The 20,898-nt window shown below is 38.8% G+C and overlaps 1 protein-coding gene and 1 pseudogene across 1 annotated transcript in view; both read left to right on the plus strand.

Moving 5' to 3' along the window:
* The window catches only part of UBXN8 (UBX domain protein 8), a 36,570-nt gene that overhangs the window by 5,714 nt on the left and 9,958 nt on the right, over window positions 1–20,898 (plus strand). Inside the window, exons 2-7 of the mRNA XM_006834523.1 lie at window positions 814–936; window positions 3,288–3,355; window positions 11,722–11,844; window positions 13,676–13,687; window positions 16,795–16,799; window positions 18,504–18,609. Of these exons, the coding sequence (XP_006834586.1) occupies window positions 814–936; window positions 3,288–3,355; window positions 11,722–11,844; window positions 13,676–13,687; window positions 16,795–16,799; window positions 18,504–18,609 (437 nt within the window). The remainder of the gene's footprint in view (window positions 1–813; window positions 937–3,287; window positions 3,356–11,721; window positions 11,845–13,675; window positions 13,688–16,794; window positions 16,800–18,503; window positions 18,610–20,898) is intronic.
* Window positions 14,376–15,152, plus strand: LOC102820183 (annotated as a pseudogene).

A 20,898-nucleotide genomic window follows, 5' to 3' on the forward strand; every position in this document is an offset into this window, starting at 1 on the left:
TTTAAGAAAAAAAAATTTGCCTTTATTTTTCTGTTTGTTTTTGTAGCATTTTCCTGAATTCTTCTAAAGTTTTTATTCTGTTCCTCCTTTCCTTGATCTTTTATGGATTCTTTGAAAGTACCTAATTCTCATTCTTTTGAAACCTCTTCTGGCTCTGTATCTTGGTCATTTGTTTGAGTCATTCTCTCTTGAGTCTTCATATGAGCTAACATTGTCTGTTGTCTCTGGGGCATTGTGGGGTTGTCATATTTGTAAAAAGAAACAGTGTAGTTGTTGGACCAGGAGGGGAGAAATCTCGGGGGGCGGGGCAGGGGAGGCCTCCTGCAATTCAAGGAGTTAGCAAGGTGCTTGTGGAAGGCATGTGACAAGAGTTCCTGTCCCTAAATGGAATTCCTATTGGCCTAGCTGTTGTCCATGTTCAGGGCACTCAGTCCATAAGTAGCTTGTGAATGACCTTGATGGAGTTGGTTTCAGTGTCTGTTAGGACCACCAGGAAGCTGGGGGAAGGGTTAAATGCTGGTCTGGTGGTTCTGAGGGTTGCTTTGCACGACGGAGCTTAAAGTTATCAGTCTAGTGCTTATCCTACAGCATCACACCAGGTTCCATGTTATTGTTGTTAAGTGCCATGGAATCCATGTAGTGCAAGTTTCATTTTCTAAAACTTGATTAATTTTATATAAGGAATATTATATGAAAAATCATAAGGAAGTTATAGAAAATAACTTTTAGTGTATTTTTAAAGTATGTATCACTTATTAGTATCAAGAAAAATGTTTTGAATACTAATTAACTGTGCATTTTTTTCTTTTTAAGGAATTAAAGATCTCATTTTGCTGTGTGGCCGGATTTTCTTACTGCTTGCTCTTCTTACTTTAATCATTTCTGTGACTACCTTGTGGCTTACCTCATTTAAGTTTTCCCTACTTTACCTGAGAAGTAAGTGTATTTTGTATGCTGCCCTTTTCTGCTTAAGTTTCTGTATTTATGGTAGAACTGTGAGTAATAAGAACCATTTTGCTATTATTTATGATGTTTAATTTCAAGGTTGTATAATCATTATAATTTAGTAATAATTTTTTTGCAGGGATTATAAATCAACATTGTTTGAGAAAGTGTACATTTTCCTCATATATTCTTTTTCTAAATTGGTACATTATAAATTAATCAGTTTAAATTAATTTGTGTGTTTGTGCAGTTTAACTGTAATTTGGCACCCATAGCTTATAAACTTCCTACAAATGGTAAATGTGTCCAACATTAGTTTGTGTTTCAATCCATTTTAGAAGTCTCATTGAGGTACCTATCTCTTGTCTAGCTAACTGCTCTTAAATTTAGAAAATCATACTTGTTCTTATTTTTGGCTTTGTGATTTTTAAAGTTTTAATTAAAATATTCCTTCATTTTTAAAATTTTGCATGCTTGGGGTTGTTTCATAACCAGATTTTTTTCTCTTCTCAATATCCCAAGTCACTTTCTGATATTTTGTGCTACTTACATTAAACTCAACGGCACTTAACAACAACAACAACATTAAACTATAAGGAGCTCTGGTAGCGTAGTGGTTACAAATCGGGCTGCGAACCTTAAGGTCAGCAGTTCAAAACTACCAGCCGCTCTGCGGGAGAAAAATGAGGCTTTCTACTCCCGTAAAAAGGGTCGCTATGGGTCGGAACCGACTCGACGGCACTTAACAACAACAACAACATTAAACTATAAGGAGCTCTGGTAGCGTAGTGGTTACAAATAGGGCTGCGAACCTTAAGGTCAGCAGTTCAAAACTACCAGCCGCTCTGCGGGAGAAAAATGAGGCTTTCTACTCCCGTAAAAAGGGTCGCTATGGGTCGGAACCGACTCGACGGCACTTAACAACAACAACATTAAGCTATTAGAGAAGGTATTCTATTCTGTGTTTTATTAGTAAGGGAAACATGCTTGTCACAGTTTCTATACTTTATGTTATTGGAGTTGAAGTCATTTTGATGCATTTATGGATTGATGGTTTTGAGACATAGTCCCCACTGAAGAGTACAAGTACCTAATGTATAATCATAATTAAGACTGTATTGAGCCCAATGTAGTAAGCTTTTCTTCAGGTGAATAAAACACTAGCATGCTTATTCACTTCTATCTTTTGTGTTGTCATAAGGTATTGAGATACAAGTCTTCAATCCAGATAAAACTTTAATCTTCCTCATTTTGTAGAAGGTTTTACAAAACGACTTGTGTGCAAAGTTCAGAAACTGTCAGTCCTCAGTGGGCCTATTATTGATTTATTTAGAAGTTGCATTCTTTGACTTAGAATTTGGAGGAAGTCTTACAATGGATGCCTAAATTGGACTGATGGCCTAAAAACTTGCTCTGTGACTTCCTGTTATGCTTGACTGCACTAGTCTTTGCTTTGTAAGCTTAATGCTTATTGCCATGGAGATAGTTTTTGACAAGGCAGAATGTTTCTGTTTAAGGATCCAGGCAACTCAAAGTATATATTTTCCTGTACGATACATCTTTCCTCAAGGGGCTATAGTTTCTGGTTGGCTGTTAGCCTTTAAGAATCATTTTGAATATTACTTTTATCTATATTAGAAAATTACTTTCTAAATGTTCTTTTAAGAAGTGAGCCACATATGTAATTGAAATTAGATTATATCCAGAACTAAGGTCTATATGAGTGTGAAATCCTTCCCCTTGATATTCAGTGGGTTGTTGTTCTGTTGTTTTAAGTGCAGTTCCGATCCATAGTGACCTTGTATAGGGTTTCCAAGGAGCAGCTGGTGAGCTTGAACCACCTACCTTGCAGTTCAAATGACTTTGCAGTCTGATGCTAATGCCCACAGTGCCACATCAGGATAACGCAATCATTATAGGAGTTGCCAAACACCCCCCCACCACTCGGGACTGTGCATGTTACATCTCCTGTCATGTGCAAGGATGACTGTCACGTGCAGTTGTGAGTTCCCATGCAGTGCCTGGAAATATCGATGTCCTACTTGGCCTGCAGAAGAATATCCACTAGAGATAGTGTTACAGTTTCCTCACCTACACTATTCCTTACAACTATGATGTTAGTGCACATTAAAGAATCTTTGCTTCAGAACAGCTTTTAGTGCAGATTTTACTTGTGGATTTATGTCACCAGCCTGCATGTATTATATGTTTTATTTTTTGTTTGGAAAACATAGAATCTGTTATAATAAGGCTTCTTGTCTCTCTCATTATGTTAAAATCTGAAGACTACTTTCAGAGACAAGAGCATTCAACTTATGGATACTTGGATGTCTTATGTGAAGAAGAGAAGGAGAATGAGAAACGGCAAGAACTTGTGAGAAAAAAGCAACAAGAGGTACAGGGTGAAAAGGTAAAGCGTACTTTTCAGAGACTAAGTACTGAGGAAACACAAAGACACACAGGACACCTAAAATACGAGTCTGGTGCTTTTTCTATGTGCCAAGATCTTTTTTGGGGGAGGGGAGTGAAATTCATTTAACATAAAACTAACCATTTTAGAGATTACAAATCAGTGGCATTTAGTATGTTCACAGTGTTGTGCAACCACCCCCTCTGTGTTGTTCCAAAATATTTTCATCACTCCCAAGGTAATTTTGTTCCAATTAAGCAGCAACTCCCCATTCTCAACTCCATTGGCTGGCAACTACAAATCCAGTTTTCTGTTGTTTTTTAACGGGTTATCTAGATATTTCATGCAGATGGAATCACCCAATTTGTGATTTGTGTGTGTGGCGTTTTTCACTTACCATGTTTTTGAAATTCATCCATGTTTTACCATGTATCAGTACCTCATTACTTTTTATGGCTAGATAATATTTCATTATATGTTTGTGAATAATGCTGCAGTGAACTTTCAGGTCCAGATATTTGTTTCAGTGATTGTTTTCAAGTCTTTTGAGCATATACACAGATGTGGAACTGGTGGGTCATTAGTAATTCTGTGTTTAACTTTTGAGTACCTCCCACAGTGGCTGTACCATACCACATTTTACACAGTGCGTGAGGGTTCCAGTTCCTCTACATCCTTACCATCCTTTGTTTCTTTCTGTTTTGTTTTGTTTTAATTATATCGATCCTAAATGGTTATGAAGTGGTATCTCATTATTATCTTAGTGACTAATAATAGGATTGGACTCCTGGTGTGACACTGTAGGATAAAGCACTGGACTGTAGGGTTGGTTTGAACTATAGGTTTGGTGGTTCAAACTCACCAGCCGCTCCTTGGAAACCCTATATAGGGTCACTAGGAGTCAAACCAACTCAACGACATTTATCAACAACAACGATGTGATTCGTTTGATTAGTTTTAATATGATTACTGACCATTTGTGTGTCTTCTTTGAAAAAATGTAGTTGAGTTGTAGGAGTTCTTTATACTGGGTATTGAACCCTCATTGGATATATGATTTACAAGTATTTTCTCCCATTCTGTGAGTTGTCTTTCACTGTCTTGATAATTTCTTTGCACAAAAGTTTAAAATTTTGACGAAGTCCAGTTTACCTAATTTTGCTTTTGTTGCTTTTGGTATTGTATCTGAAAATTCATTGCCAAATCCAAAGTCATGGATGTTTATCCCTGTATGTTCTTCTAAGAATTTTTTTGTTTTGTTTTAGTGTTTACATTTAGGTCATTAATCTGCTTTGAGTTGATTCCCATATAGGATGAGGTAGGGATCCAACTTTATTCTTTTGTCCATAGACATTTACTTCTCCCAGCATCATTTGGAGTTAGGGGTGAGGTGGGGTAGTGTGGGATTTAATGGCTAGCTGCCAGCAGTCTAAATCAAGTGGCTTTTGATGTATACATTTTCACTTATTCTGTTTTTGTTTTCACGCATTCCCTCTATTAACCCTACAATCTGTGAACCTGAAGCTTGTCTAGTTTATTTTCCCACTGAATAATCTTCCATGTCTGGCTGTGTACAGTAGAATAGTCGGACTGGGATCTAATATCTTACATTTCCTTTTTTTTGCCTAACAAATCTAAGATGTAAAGAATTAGAGTAATCATAATCATTGATTCACTGCAAACTCATTATTGGACCACGCATGTCTCCACCTTTAAGTTTCTATCTCCTCTTTTGTATCTTACTCCATTTCTCAGCCATATCTGAGCTGATCCAGGGTCTGTTGAGTACACTGACTTGCTTCTTATCATTGCCCAGCTCTGCAAACACTTAGATCTCAGCCCTCCCTCTTCTATAATATCTATTACCATTCTGCCATCTACATTCAAATATACTGGGTTTGGGGATTGCATTTCTTTGTTTTATCAGTGATGGAATTTGAGTTTTCTGTTACTTGTTCCCTCTGTTGATTTGGGATGATTTTCAAGAGGAAAGGAGAGAAGTGGTTTTATTTTGTTACTTCAAAACTAAGTATATCAATTCCATGTCTTTTTTTTTTTAAGTATTTATTGTGAATTGAGTGAAAGTTTACAGGGCAGATTATCAATTTTACATTCAACAAATCATACACCTTGTTTCATTACAATGATTATAATCCCCTCCATGTGCCATCAGTTAACAGTATTTCTCTCTATTCACTTTAGCTCATTTTTTTTTAAACACTCAGGCAGATAAAATAATTTACATCACCAAGGAGCACATTCTGCAAGTCTGCCTCCTGGCTGCCAGCTCTTAGTCCCTCTCTTCCCATGAATCTAGAGTCTTAAGCTGCTCCCTCTCTCCATGTCTCCACTCTGCCTCCACAATTCCATGTCTTTTGATTGTCATTATTACTTCTTCTATTTTACCATGATTAAACTATGCTAGAGTAAGTAAAAAGTATTACTACTAGGGTTGCATTCAGTTCATATATGTGGTGCTATGAGTTAATGCACTGGGCTGCAAAGTTGGTTTGAACCACAAGGTCAGTGGTTCAAGATCACCAGCCCCTCCTAGGAAACCGTATACAGGGTCACTGTGGGTTGGAACTGACTTGATGGCACTTAACAACAACAATAAAATTCTAAAAAAAACAAAACGTAAAACATGCTTCAAAATGTCTCTGTGATCAGTGAATGGCTGCAGACAAGTTCTCTCTTTATTAATACACTTGTCTTAGTCTCATTAAGGTGACTCCTAAGAAAAGATCTAATTAAAACAATAACTTCTGAGGGGCTTTGCTGGGTCAATTTATTTCAAGGCAGAGAGGTTCGCGCAGAAGTTTATGGTGACTCCAAAGGGGTAATTCTGATAGGTTTATGACACAGGGCGACCACAAGGGTTTATTATGAAGTTCTAAGAAAATGGAAAATTGCCTTAGTGAGAAAAAAGCTAAGAAAGATGCACTGAGGGATTTGTTTTGCATCATGGCCGCGCACCTGTTGTGTACTTTCTGTCATGACAATGAGGATAGCATGGACTGACCTAGGAGAATTTTGTTGGGAAAACTTACCCCATCTTCTTTACAGCCCCTGTCTTACCCCTTCAGACTTCTTTTTAAGGTTTTGTTGTGAGTTGGGTGAAGGTTTACAGAGCAGATCAGTTTTCCATGAATCATTTCATACATATTTTGTTTCATCTCACTGATTGTAACCCCTCTCACATAGCATCACACATCCCTTTCCCTCTCTGAGTTTCCTGTTTCTAGGCCTCCTTTTTTTTTTTTTTTTTAAACCCTTGTGAACTTTTTCCTTGGGTAATTGCTGCCCTTTTGATTTCAAATGGCTATTTAAGGATGTACATACCTCCCTAGTGTTATTGGCCCCTATTTAAGGATGTGTGTCCTTCCCTACTAATATTTTCCCCTTATGCCTATTATTTGGCCATGGAGGTGAGTTCCAGACATGAAGAGTGATAAGGTCCATACCTCAGGGGTTTCACCAGTAGGTCTGGTCTTTCTTTATGATTTTTAATTTGTTCCACATTTTTCTCCCACTCTATCCAGGACCTTGTGATGTGATGATCCCTTTAAGAGCAGTTGGTAGTGATAGCCAAGCACCATCGAGTTCTTCTAGTCTCCAGATCATGGAGACTGATGCCCACATGGTCCATTAGTTTATTAGTCTAATCGTTTCCATGCATCTTTTATTTTCATCTCTCTTTTCTCTGGACAGAGAGAGATCGATAGTGACACCTTAGATGGCCATTTGCAAGGTTTTTAGTTCCCAGTTGCTACTCACCAAAGTAGGATGTAGAACATTGTCTTTGTGAAATATGTTTTGCCAATTGACCTTCTTGTTCCCTGTGACTATGATCCTGAGCCCCCAGGCTTAGTGACTCATTCCCTCAGGGTGTTTGGTTATGTCTAAGAAGCTTTTCATAACTTTGCTCCCTGTATGCACCACCACATTCATGGATATATTTGCAGCAAACATATCCTCGGTCAAACCTGTATATATTTGTGATATATTCCCACTCTTCTCCTATACCTGTTCAGCTTGTGTGTCTATCTCTGCGTCTACTTGTAGATCACAGTTAATGCAGGTCTGTGGTTATTTAACCTCTGCTGCCTTTAACTCTTGCACTCCTCCAAGTGACTTGCCCTGCCTCCCATTATTTTTTTGCCAACCTCCCTCTTATTATATATTGCCTTTCTCTTCACTCAAGTTAACAAGTGTCTACCTTCTAGCCAGTAACTTGTTCTCCCTTTTTATCCCACTTCCCTTCAGACTTCTTTTTGTTCTCAAACTTAAGGAACATGACTTGAATCTCTAGATGATAGGTTACCAAACTGTTTTCATGTGGTTTAAACGGAAGAGAACAGAGTTCTTCAGGGGTAGATGAAAGATGTGTAAATACTGTCTTCAGAATGTTTAGGCTTAGATGAGAGGATATGTTTAGAAACAATAGCATTTGTTCAATAAAGGTTATGATTCTGTAACAGTACTTTTTTAACTTTGTTGTTGTTGTTGTTAAGTGCTATGGAGTGAATTCGGACTTAGTGACTCTCTGTCGCTTTTTTAGGAATGGCTAGTGGGTTTGAACTGATGACCTTGCGGTTAGCAGTCCAGTGCTTATCCTACTTTGTCTTAGGTAAAGCGTCTAAAAAAACAAAACCAGTGAAACTTATATATGTGCATCTCTAAAGAGAAAATGTTTTCAAGGAAATGGGTTACAATTACAGTGGATGAGAGAGAGCAATTTCCCTGCGTGTCTATTATATTAGGAGCAGGCCACACCCCCAAGGAAACATCCTATCAATTGATAGGCTGTTCATAACCAATAATTGATAGGCTGTTCATAACTATGCCTGTATTAGGTCAGCACCATGGGGCTAATCACATCTTAACTGCCAACTCACTGGGAATCCTGACCTAGTCAAGTATACATAAAACCCTATCACAGTGTCTACCCTTTATCAACTTGGCACTATAAATATGCATTATCTCTAAATAATATTATGCCTAACATAACTAAAACATGTACAACTGAAAACACACTGGCCTCATTTATATCTTAAATTTCATAAACAAACAAATCAAAAATATTTGATGCACACCTACAGAACAAAAAAATAGATATTCATTTACATGTTCAAAGGGCACATTTTGCAAGCCAGCCTCCTGCCCATAGACACAGAGCCTTACTCAGTTCCTGGGACGAGAGTCCACAGCTGCATGGCCTCTGCTGCTGGCTCTGCTATTTTAGGCAGAGATCTCACACTCCACTCATGCTCTTCCTTCTTGATGATTCTGGGATTGTCCACACCTGAAATGAAAGATGAACTACTCCGCCCTCTTTTTAGTTACACATCTTCTATAATGACAGTTTTGGCAATCACAGTTAACCCTGCTGACAATTACTCACAGTTGAATCATAAAATCTTATCACTATTATCCCTCATCCCCTTTAACCAGATGCATGTGGAAAAGAGGAAAACTATTCTGTGAGCATTCTACCTTACCTCCCTCATTCTGAAACTAAGCACACCCATAAAAACTTGTAAACCAGTGGCTTCATGCCTTTATAGTCCCCACCCCACCCTGCTCCATTTTTGATAGCCAATATCTAAATTGTCCATTCTATCAACCCAGTATGCTAAAGAGATAAATATGTTTCTTTATCTGAAGAATCTTCCATTCTGGTTGGAATTTTGAGCAACTGCTTCCATAAGCAAAAGTCTGGGCCATCAAATTCTAACAGTTTATATTTGTTCACAGTATCAAACATCTTTATTGTCATCTGATCAGATCAGCCCTAGCCATCAAGGTGGTGGAGTCGGTTCCGACCCATAGCGACCCTGCAGAGGGTTTCCGAGGCTATAAATCTTTATGGGAGCAGAAAGCCTCATCTTTGTCCCGCGGAACAGCTGGTAGTTTTGAACTGTTGACCTTGAGGTTAGCAGCCCAACTCGTAACCACTACGCTACCAGAACTCCTTCAAAGCTAGGTCAAATGGGTACCAGCTGCAAGTTTGGGAGTTCACACACACCTCCCCTGCACTGCAAACCAGCTGGCCTTTATTCTCCGCCCTGAACCCCCCAGCACTGTATCAGTGCCCATGGGCTCAGGAGTTCACACAACTCCCTAAACTTCAGGCCAGCCAGTCTTTTCTCTTTCTCTCATCTCAAGATCAAAGGGTGCCACTGGTACATGTCCAAACCCAGCCTGTCTCTTCATTGCTGCATTTGCCCCACTTCCATTCACAAATAGACCCCTGTGGTTACCAGTGAACATACTAGCTGCTGTTCATCTGCTCCCTTTAGCTTTCAGTCCTAGAAGGGAGTTTTTCTGAGGGGTTGACTTTTCTTGCCTTGATGTTGCCAAGGCAAACAGCTTGCTTGAAACTCAAAAAGACTGCTTTTTTTTCCTGCAGGTAAAAATCTTTCAGTGATGAATCTCCTGTCCTTCCAGCAGTTCTGAGTTGGTCTTCATGTCTTTTCAAATGTAAATGTCCCAACACTGAAGGTTCTGAGCAAATTATAATCCTTTTTAGCAAATCCAATTAAGTGTAGGCTGAAGGTGAGCTTACGTGCTCTCTGTAATCATAATTCCTGATATTCATTTTCATCACACACATCTTATTTTACAGTAATAGGCAGGATAAACCAATATCCATAAGGCAGTCAACCACATAAGACTTTTAGAAGCACTTAAATTCAATCTTTTCTTTGCCACCTTTATACTAACCCCATTCATACGCATATGGCCTTGGGCACCTGGCTAGATGGATCCGGTAGATCCTGGCCTCTATCAGCCTTCTTGTTTAACCAGTGTTATATCTGCTTTAGTTAACTCCAGAAAGTGCTTTTCAACCTTTAGCTGAAGGATTTTATCTCTTACATTCCTTTTAGCCATTGCAGGTAATAAAATTCAAACTAACAATCTAAAAATCAAAAGCTTCATTTTTCATGCCCCTTGGTTCTTTCTTTCATAAAACCATCTGCTTCCACGAGTGTGGAGACATTGTAATGAATCCCACTCCTGATGCCAACTGCAAGAACCATGTGGGGGCCATGTCTAATTTCCTCTGACTTTACAAGGGGGAAAGAGTATCAAACTCAAAACTACACCAAGGCCAATTTCTGTGGAGTGAGGTCAGATATGCCACTGTGAAAAATTCTCAAGATGGTCCATCATCAGGAATAAAAGGCTCATTAGATTGCTATACCAGACATAGGTTGTTGATTCACACCCAGGGATATGTGAGCAGGATGAATTGGTGGAGGGGGAAAGTAATTTGTTCTAGGACTAGGAAAAATAGTCATTTTGGCCATGGGCAGCCTCAGGGCTAGATTGTAAAAGGTGTGCTAACTGGGGGAGAGAAAATGGGAATAAAACTGTGAGCTGATGAGGCCTCTCTGCCTAAGTTGGCCGCCTGATTTTGCAAAATCGAATGAAGAAAACCTCACTCTCCTAAAATGAGTACAGATTGGATTTCTTGAGCATTTGTTGGTGTTGACAACGTTTCTCACACCACCACCCTACAACCCTCTTTACTAATTGTGAAAACACAATTTTATATCCAGTTCTTATTCAGTGCCTTTAAAATTAGGCAGACTTGAAAACCAATTTAGAAAACTCATCCTTCTGGTTTTGTTTCTATGGAATCCCACTCTCAGTACCACATGTCTCAATTGGGTTTACTAGGGAAGCAAACCAGGTCCCCAGCCGAAAAGAGAGAGAAAGCATTGCCTGTATGTCATTGGACTTTCTTGGCTGCTCATAACCTGTGTTAGATTTCATCACCAGGGGATAACCACAACTCAACTGCCAAACCATTGAGTATCCTGGCCCAGTCAAGGTGACACAAATCCCTAACTATTGCACCCTGGTACAATGAACATTTTACCAAACAAAAGGTCAGGCCTTATAGGAGCTGAAATTTTAAACAAATTGCTCAGACATTAAAAAGTTTTTGTGGACACTGAAAGCATATTACAGGATATATAGAAATTTATTTTTATTTATATTGCTTACAAATGCATGAGTTTATATAGGGAAGGCAAAGTTGAAGATGTTGCCTCTTGTAAAACGGAGTTTTATGAAAGCACAATTTTGTAGCCAGTTCTTATTTAAAACTTTATAAATATGTAGATTGAAGGAGCTCTGGTAGCGTAGTGGTTATGAATCGGGCTGCGAATCTTAAGGTCAGTGGTTCGAAACTACCAGCCGCTCAGCAGGAGAAAGATGAGGCTTTCTACTCCTGTAAAGATTTACACCCTCGGAAACCCTGTACAGGGTCACTATGTGTCGGAACCGACTCAACGGCACTTAACAACAACAACAAATATGTAGATTAACAACATGTACTTTGTTTTTCTGAACAGGCTAGTAGATACTTGGAGAATGTGTTGAAACCTCAGCAGGAAATGAAACGGAAAAAACTGGAAGAGCGCTTTTATCGAATGACGGGTGAAACCTGGAAGTTAAGCAATGGTCACAAACTGGGGGTGAGAAAATAGTCTCATTTTGCATTTTCAGTTCTTCTAATACTTGTGTTTCTTTTTACATTCTGTTGTGTTTTCTATTGAAATATGTTAAATTGTTAGTACAATCTGATTTTTAGGAATCTTCATTGGTTATAACTGTACATCAATTTGTATTAAGCATTTTTGTGTCTTAAATGGTTAAGTGGTTCTTGATGCTTAGTGAGCATATAACTTGGATCCTTGAAAAGCTCTAACATAAGATAGTCTTTTTATTTTTTAATGTTTTATTGCATAAGATAGTCTTTTGGAAAACTGTTGAGTAAATAAGATTGCTTTCTTATATAAGGAAATCCACATCTCTTCAAGTTAAGGTCACCAAGGCATTAAAACTCACATTGCAGTAATTGTTTGGATCTATAATTTTAAAGCCAAGTTAGATTTGGGCTATTTTTCCTTTGATATTGCATATGAAGTTTGTCATTTGCTAATGGGAGTTTACAATTTTAATTTTTGTTTCTACACCAAAAAAATATAAAGTTTTAGAGTACACGTCCACAGGTTCTCTGGGTAAGACCATTTCTGTCCCAAAGATTTTTTGTATTTTTGCTTTCTGCTTATACTGTACCTTTCGGCATATAGTAAAGAAAATGATTCCGTAAAGGTCAGCAGAATGCTTGTAGTGAATCAGAATCCATTTTCACTAGTTTTGTAATGATAAGCACGTCATAAAATAACTAATAGTAGGTAATTGAATTAACATGAAGGATGGACAACAGAAAAAGGCAATTGCTCTGTGTAGTATTTCTACCTCTGGGTTGAGTTTGTTTTCTGTTCACAATGGTGCTTGACATTAATAATTTGGACTTGACATTAATAATTTGGAGTCCTGGTGCGATGCTGTAGGATAAATACTAGACCTCAAGGTCAGTTTGAATCTCAAGTTTGGCAGTTCTAACCCACCAGCTATTCCTTGGAAACCTGGTATAGGGTCTCTGAGTCACAACCAACTCTAAGGTACTTTACAACAACTTTCTGAAATGGTCACAGTGAATTACTCACTCTTCCCTCTTGCTTTTAGGCTATGTCTTTATGATACTACTGTATTTTTATACCTATAATACACGTAATGTGTATTTTTTGAAAATTGTGTTTCTTATATGCCCTATGTACATTATATGCATGTGTGTTATATGAGAAAATATGCATTATATGAGAAAAAATATGGTGCTAGTATATTAACCTTGGCTAGTAGAACAACGAAAAGTCAGAGATAGGGTGGACTGTTGGTCTTGTTATGACTTCAGTTTCTTAGGACGATCAAAAATAATATGAGGGTCAGCAGCCCAGGCTTCCTTGTTAACTGTTCAGCAGCAAGACTCCCATCCCTAATGCTGTTTTCACCAAATTCTCTTGAAATCTCATCAAAGTGATGAGCATTTTTGTATGATTGTTACGAGAACTAATTCTTACAAGGTTAGGAAGCATGGGAAGAAGAACTTACTGAACTAGCAATGATATGTTTTAGAATTTGATACTTAAGGGAATTATTTTTCTAAGGAAAAAGTTTAATAGATAATAAAAAGTAATCTTTATGGTTTGGGGAATAAATCCTTTGCCTTCTGAAGTGATTAATTCAAATAAAGGATGAAAGTTTGAATTTGAAACTAAAATATGTTTATATAACAGGCTGCTTTTGTTGTTAAGTGCTATTGAATTGGCTTCAACTCACGGTGATCCTATATAAGATTTTCTAGGAACAACTGGTGGATTTGAACAGCTGACCTAGTGGTTAGCAGTCAGGATCCCATATAAAGTGCCATTGAGTTAATTCTAACTCAGTGATTCTGCATAGGGTTTTGAAGGAGTGGCTGGTGGGTTTGAACCACTAACCTGGTGTTTAGTAGTCTATTGTGTATCCTACAGTGCCTACACCAGGACTCCTCCATATAATAGGAGGCTGTTGTTTAAGTACCATCAAACTGGTTCTGACTCATAGCAACCCTGTATAGGGCTTCCTAGGAGCAGCTGGTGGGTTTGAACTGTTGACCTTGGGATTAGCAGTCTAGTGCTTATTCTATAGTGCCACACGGGCCTTATGCAGCAACAGAAGTTTTGCATAATCATATACACAGGCATACTTTTTTTCAACATATATGTTCTATTTTCATACTCTTTTAAGGCATAATCATTTGTGTGTTGTTGTTGTTAGGTGACATCGAGTCAGTACCGACTCATAGTGACCTTATGGCACAACAGAACAAAAACACTGCCTGATATCCTGTGCCAACCTCACTATTGTTACCACACTTGAGTCCATCGATGCTGCCACTTAGCCAATCCATCTCGCTGGGGTTCTGACCCTCCACCTTACCAAACATGATGTCCTTCTCCAGTGACTGGCCCCTCCTGAATCATTTGTATGAGGGGGTTTTAAAAAGTTTATGGAAAGATTAAATAAAAAGATAACGAAATTTGACAGCCTCACTGGTGTTTGAACCTGCTCTGGTTTCCAGGCTTGCTGACCACAGCCTTCTCCCTGATGCCCTGTAAGGATGTGCCCTTCCTCCTGCAGACATGGCTTTGGGTGCCACCACCATGGCTGTGGTGAAACAGGCCTATTATATGACCCAGACGTTTTAGAAACAAGAACTGAAAAATATGTGGTTACTCCATTTGGCGAGCCATCTGAGGTCGTAATTTGGGAAAGATAAAAAATGTGGATTGTGTACTTCTTGCTCTGCATGGGAAGCAGCACACCATCATGTCAACTACCAGACAAACATTTGAGTTCTGAAGGAAGAATGTTCTGAAGGAAGACTGTTGTACACATCGTGACCTCAGCATGTGGCTCCTTTAGGGAGGAGAGTTAGCCCAGGGACATCAGCATCATCCACCAGTTCATAGACAGGACCTCCAGAAGGCCTCAGACCTTCTATGATGGGAGTTGTTCCAATGCTAGGGGAATGCCCCTAGTCTAGTGGCTAATCCTTCTGCTCCAAGATGAGAGTGGTCCTTCTTAGAGACTGCTAAGAAGCTTGGATTCCAGTTGTCACTTGAAGGGGACAATGATCACAAACAATTAAGGGGCCTCGGTTTAGCTCCCAAGCAGAAAGCTTCATATTCTGACCCTGGGGGGCGCAGATGTTATCAACATGACCACGGTTCCAGAGGTATTTCTTGCCAAAGAGACTGGAATTTACTATGCAAGTATTGTCATGGCAACAGATTATGATTGCTGGAAACAGCATGAGGAAGTGGTTTCAGTGGACAGGGTCTTAAAGACCCTGAAAGAAAATGGCAGTAAAGTGAAAAGTGGTGCTATAGAATAAGTACTGGACCACAAGGTTGATTTGAACCACAAGGTTGGCAGTTCGAATTCACCAACTGCTCCTCAGAAACCCTATACAGGGTCGCTATGAGTTGGAACCCACTCAACAACACTTAACAACAGCAACACCATACCTTAGGGCCCATGGAATGGTCCAAAACCCTCCATAACCTGATTAATATGGCCTTGTTTTTTATTTTATTACCAGTTACGATAACATGCGTGGCAACGGTGGGATAAAGCACTGCACCACAAGGTCAATTTGAACTATAAGGTCAGTGGTTCAAACTCACCAGCTGCGCCTTGGAAACCGTATATAGGGTCACTATGAGTCAGAACCGACTTGAAAGTACTTAACAATAACAACAACAAACAAAATAACATGGCTGCCCAGGAGAAAAAACTGCTAGTGACTTTGGGAATTCCTGTTGAACTTAAAAGAACCTGGAAATAGCATGCAGCTTTCCTGCCCTTGGCTGTGTAAGAAAAATGTAAGACAAAAAACAAGAACATGCACGTGCTAGACTTTCCTTTTGCAATATGGGCTGCTACAAAGAAAACAAGAAGAGTAAATGCCCAGTAAACATGCAGGAAAACAAGGAGATACCGATTCCCCTCCTCCTGTTCTATTAGCAAGATGAAGGGTAACATCCACTGTATAGGAATGTATAAATAGGACACTTGGGCTGTTTATTGATGTGACTGCAAATTGGTACAGTGTTTCTGGAGAGCAGAATAAAATGTATGTAGATACTTTAAAAATATATATATTTGTACTCTCTGAGTTGCTTACTCGTAGGAGTTTATTTTTTCTCAAAATGATCAGAGATGTATATAATACAGTCTATCAGATTTCAAGATAAAATAGACTGTTACCTCAAAGGAAAATACACCTGCACATCAAAATAAAAAAAGAAGAAAATCAGAAAGATTTAGTAAATATTAACACAACAGAGGTGCAACGCATACCGAAGGCTATGGTCTTGATCTTCATCAGTAAGTATTTTAAGCCCTCTTAGATTTTAGCAAGCAAAATTATATCACCTGCATATCAAAGCTTGTTAAAGAGTCTTCCTCCAACACTGATGGTCATGTTTTTTTCTGTTGTTTTTAACATTTTTTTCCATATAATTCAGTTTCTAGAATTATAAGCGCAACATAATTAAAATACTTACTGATGAAGATCAAAGAGCACAGCCATCGGTATGGGTTGTACCTTAATGTAAAGAAAACAAAAATCTTTACCACTGGACCAATAAATAACATCAAGTTAAATGGAGAAAAGATTGAAGTTGTCAGAGACTTCATTTTGCTCGGATCAACCATCAACACTCGTGGAAGCAGCAGTCAGGGAATCAAATGACATACTGCATTAGGAAAATCTGCATAAGACCCCAAAATGTTCAAGAGCAAAGATATCAGTGTGAGGATACCTTTGGGTGCACCTGACTCAACCATGGTATTTTCAATAACTTCATATGCATGTGAAAGTTGGATAATGCTTAAAGAAGACTGTCAAAGAATTGATACATTTGAGTTATGACATTGAAGGAGAATATTGAAAGTACCATGAACTGCCAAAACACCAAACCTGTACTGGAAGAAGTACAGCCAGAGTGCTCCTTGGTAGCCAGGATGGCCAGACTTCGTCTTTCATACTTCAGACATGTTATCAGGAGGGACGAATTCTTGGAGAAGGACATCCTGCTTGGTAAAGTGGAGGGTCAGCAAAAAAGAGGAAGATCTCCCCCCACCCCCCAAACAAGATAGTGTTGGCAGCAGCAGTGGCAGCAGCAGTGGGCTCAAGCATAGCAATGATTGTGAGATCGGCACAGGACCAGGAAGTGTTACATTCTGTTGTGCGTAAGTTCACTAACTTGAAGGCATCTAACAAACACAACAGAAATGAAAATGAAAAGAAAACGCATGAACAAAATGAACTCAGCATAGAAAAGGATCCAGCAGCACCACAAAAAAACACAGAAAAATGAGAACTATCAGTTCATACTATCAATAATTACACTGGATGTAAATGGATCAAATATACCAGTCAAGAGAGATAAAGAGCAGAATGGATAAGAAAATAGGATCCTTCAATATGCTGTCTACAAGAGGCATAATCAAAAAGATGGAGACAGCCTAAATATCTATCATCAGAAGAATGGTTAAACAAACTTTGATACTTTCACACAGTGAAATGCTACAGAAAGTTGAAGAGCAATTTGAATCTGTCAAACACCTCAATACATGGTTGAGCCTAGAGGACATTATGCGGAGTGCAATTAATCAATCACAAAATGACAGCTATTGTATAAGACCAATGCTATAAAAAGTTTTAAAAAAGGTTTTCTTGAGAAAAGAAACAGTCTATGATGGTTATGAGAGTGGGGGGAAGAGGGAAAAGTATTCATGGACTAGAGGGTTGTTGTTGTTAAGTGCCGTTGAGTCGATTCTGATCCATAGTGACCCTGTGTAGGGTTTTCGAGGAGCAGCCAGTAAACCTGGACTAGAGGGTAGACACATGTTAATATGGGTGACAGAACAGCCAATATATAACAAGAGGGAAGTTAGCCGAGAAAAGATAAAGGTAATAGGAGACACAGGAAAGACTGTGATAGTTAAAAGTGAATAGAGGGAAATACTGTTAACTGATGGTACCTAGAGGAGATTGCAACCATGTAGTGTGAAGCAAAGTATATGCTTTGTTCAATGTAACATTGATAATCTGCTCTGTAGTCCTTCACTCAATTCACAATAAAATATTGAAATTTTTCTATGAACTTTTTGAAGCCACCCCCCCATATTGCCCTTTACTTAAAGGAGGAAAGGGTTTGATTCACACTTTCCTTTCTTCCATCTTACTGAGAAATTTGGGGGTCAAAGATACAGAGGGCCCATTCAACCTTTTATCAATCTATCAGTGGGAACCCCAGAACTAGATGTTAGTTTCTGTGAGAGCTTAAGCCTCAAGCTTTCTTGTGCAAAGAGATAGATATACTTTCATTTTCTCGGTGTATGTGGTGGTGGTTATGTGCTGTGGAGTTGGTTCCAACTCATAGCGACCCTGTACAGGGTTTCCGAGGCTGTAAATCTTTACAGGAACAGAAAGCCTCATCTTTCTCCTGCAGAACAGCTGGTAGTTTCCAACTGCTGACCTTGCGGTTTGCAGCCTGATTTGTAACCACCACGTTACCAGGTGTATGCAACATACCTATATTTTTGTACTGAAATGCCTTCAGGATAAAATAAATAACCATTGTGAATAGAATAAAACTGATAAGGAGCATTTCTTTAGAGAATTGTCTGTTTCCCTTCATTAGAGTGGTGACGATTTGGGGCTTAAAAATGAAAGTCAGATGTCTTTTGAAACTTCAAACAGAGAAGCAGCAGAGAGACGGAACTTCCCTAAACCTGTCACTAAAATTCCACTATCTGCTAAGCAGCCCCCAGAGAAGAAGGTACTTTATTTAATCCTTTACAGAATTGTATCCATGTGCTATGGGAATATTATACTAAAGGAAAGGTGGTATAGTGGGTGAAAATTGTTACCATTGAGTAGGTTCTGACTTATAGTGACCCTTTCTGATATTTCTGAGGAGCAAGTGGTGGATTTGAATGACCAACTTTGTGGTTAGAAGTTCAGTGCTTATCCTACAGCGCCACACCAGTACTCAAAGCCATATTTAGTATTAACATGAGTGCATAACTTTTCATACTGGCCCTTCTCAAATACTGTTTAACAACTACTTACTCTAACAAACAATGTCCCTGTTCGTCCTGCTTTTTTACTTTCAAATCTTTAATCTCTAAATTGAGTGCCTTGGAGTTGGAAATAAGAAATCTGTTTTTTACTGGCTTTTAAGAAAAACTGGAAGATGACCTATTAGTGGAAAGTAGTTTTTAATGTATTGCTTCTTAACCTGTGAGATTCCCTGGTTTCTAAGTGTGTCTTTCAGTCAGATTTGTAGGTAAATAGTTAGTACTTCAGTGCAAGAAAAAGAGCCATGATGGTACTGACTGTTTAGCACTGGACTGTTAAACACAACGTTGATAGTTCAGACTGATCATTTTAGCTGCTCCAAGGGAGAAAGCTTTCTGCTCTCATCAAGATTTATAGCCTCAGAAACCCTCTACAGGGTTGCTATGAGTCGGAATAGACTAGATGACATTGGGTTTTCAGTGCAAAAGGCCTTTTCAATGATGTAAAAGCTGCAGATGCAGCAAGTGAAGGTGATGTATTAGTTGAGAACTGAGGGGAAATCTACATAACATCAAAGGGCGAGGAAGAGTTCTCTATAAGTTCGATTTTTATAACCTGGGGACTGTGTGTATTTAAAAAAAAAAACAGGCAAAGTAGTGAACTGTATAGATTAATAAAAAATTCAGATTTCTGTGCTTCTTGCTAACAACATTAATGATCTCATGCTGATGGTAAATTTTGGTTGACAGTCATGTATGATATCAAAAGGAAATAAATGATTTATTGTTAAATAAGTGTAGTTTGTAGTATCAAATGTTCTAAACCCTGGAACAGGTGGAGTGATGAGTGATGGCTAACAAGTATTTTAATGATAGGTATTGGTTCGAACATCTGTTTACTTAATATGTTAAGAGAAATAGGGAAACATGAGTAAATGTTGAAAGTAACCAGAATCAGTGATTAACAGTTGTATTTTTATGCAAATAATGTTCACATTACAAGTTTTTGCGTATCACACAAGCTCCAAGTGTTATTTTTATAAGTACACCATACCAGTATTTTTAATACACTGTTGACTTCAATTTCATTTTTCCCCCCTGTCCAGTGGACTTAAGGCTAAATTAAGTAATTCATCTTGTTTTGCACTCATGTTAAAATGTATGTGTGTATGTATGAGTCTAAATAATTTTGGAGTCTGACTGAAACAGTAATTATTCATCTTGTTGACACAGAGGTTTGGTTTCCTGAAAGAGACCCTTGCCAACCTACCCTTGCATTTCTAAAGTAGCTTCTCTCATGGTAGAATTTCTTCCCTGCTTTGCAATTTGCTTTCTCCAGTGTAGGAAGAAATCACTTTTTCTGCCCTGGAAACAGCCCTTGCCAGAGTGACCTGCCTTAGATCAGGAGGTGTGCAGGTCTGAGCAGTACCCAAGAGAGGCCACTCAGGTAGCCAGGCCGGTGTACCAGAGCTGTGCACATTCCTGGCCTCCATTCAGCAGGCCAGACATCATGCTGGGTCCATGAATCTCCTACTCTCGCAGAAGTTGTGGTAGACATGAGAGTAGTGAGCATAAAGGGGTCACATGTCTCTTGCTTGAGTGAGAAGGATCTATGTGCCCCCATTTCTGCACCATCATGCTACTTGCTTCACATACGGTGGGCAGCCTCAGCCCCAGTTCTGCACAGGTATTAGTCCTCGCCTGCTATGGGACCAGCCCATGTTCAGAGTGTGGCAGCCTTGTGCACAACCTTCTGCCTGACCCACCACTCATCTGATTTAACAATGGACCCGGGTGCAGATTGGCTACAGGAAACTCCCCCAATCTCTGACTCAACTGTGAACTGCCCTAGAGCAAACATACAGTTTCATTTGTTTATTTTCTGATACTCGGGGTACAACCAGACATGATCCATGATTTCTTCAGCATGGGTTAAACCTTTATCATACAAATGTGATTAAATGTAACTTCTTTGGATTCTTGAATGAAGATATAATTAGGCTGAAATTTACTTCTGGAAATGTCATGACACATGTGAAGTATATGCA

Source organism: Chrysochloris asiatica, unplaced genomic scaffold (assembly GCF_000296735.1).
Source record: "Chrysochloris asiatica unplaced genomic scaffold, ChrAsi1.0 scaffold00011, whole genome shotgun sequence".
NCBI lineage: Eukaryota > Metazoa > Chordata > Mammalia > Afrosoricida > Chrysochloridae > Chrysochloris > Chrysochloris asiatica.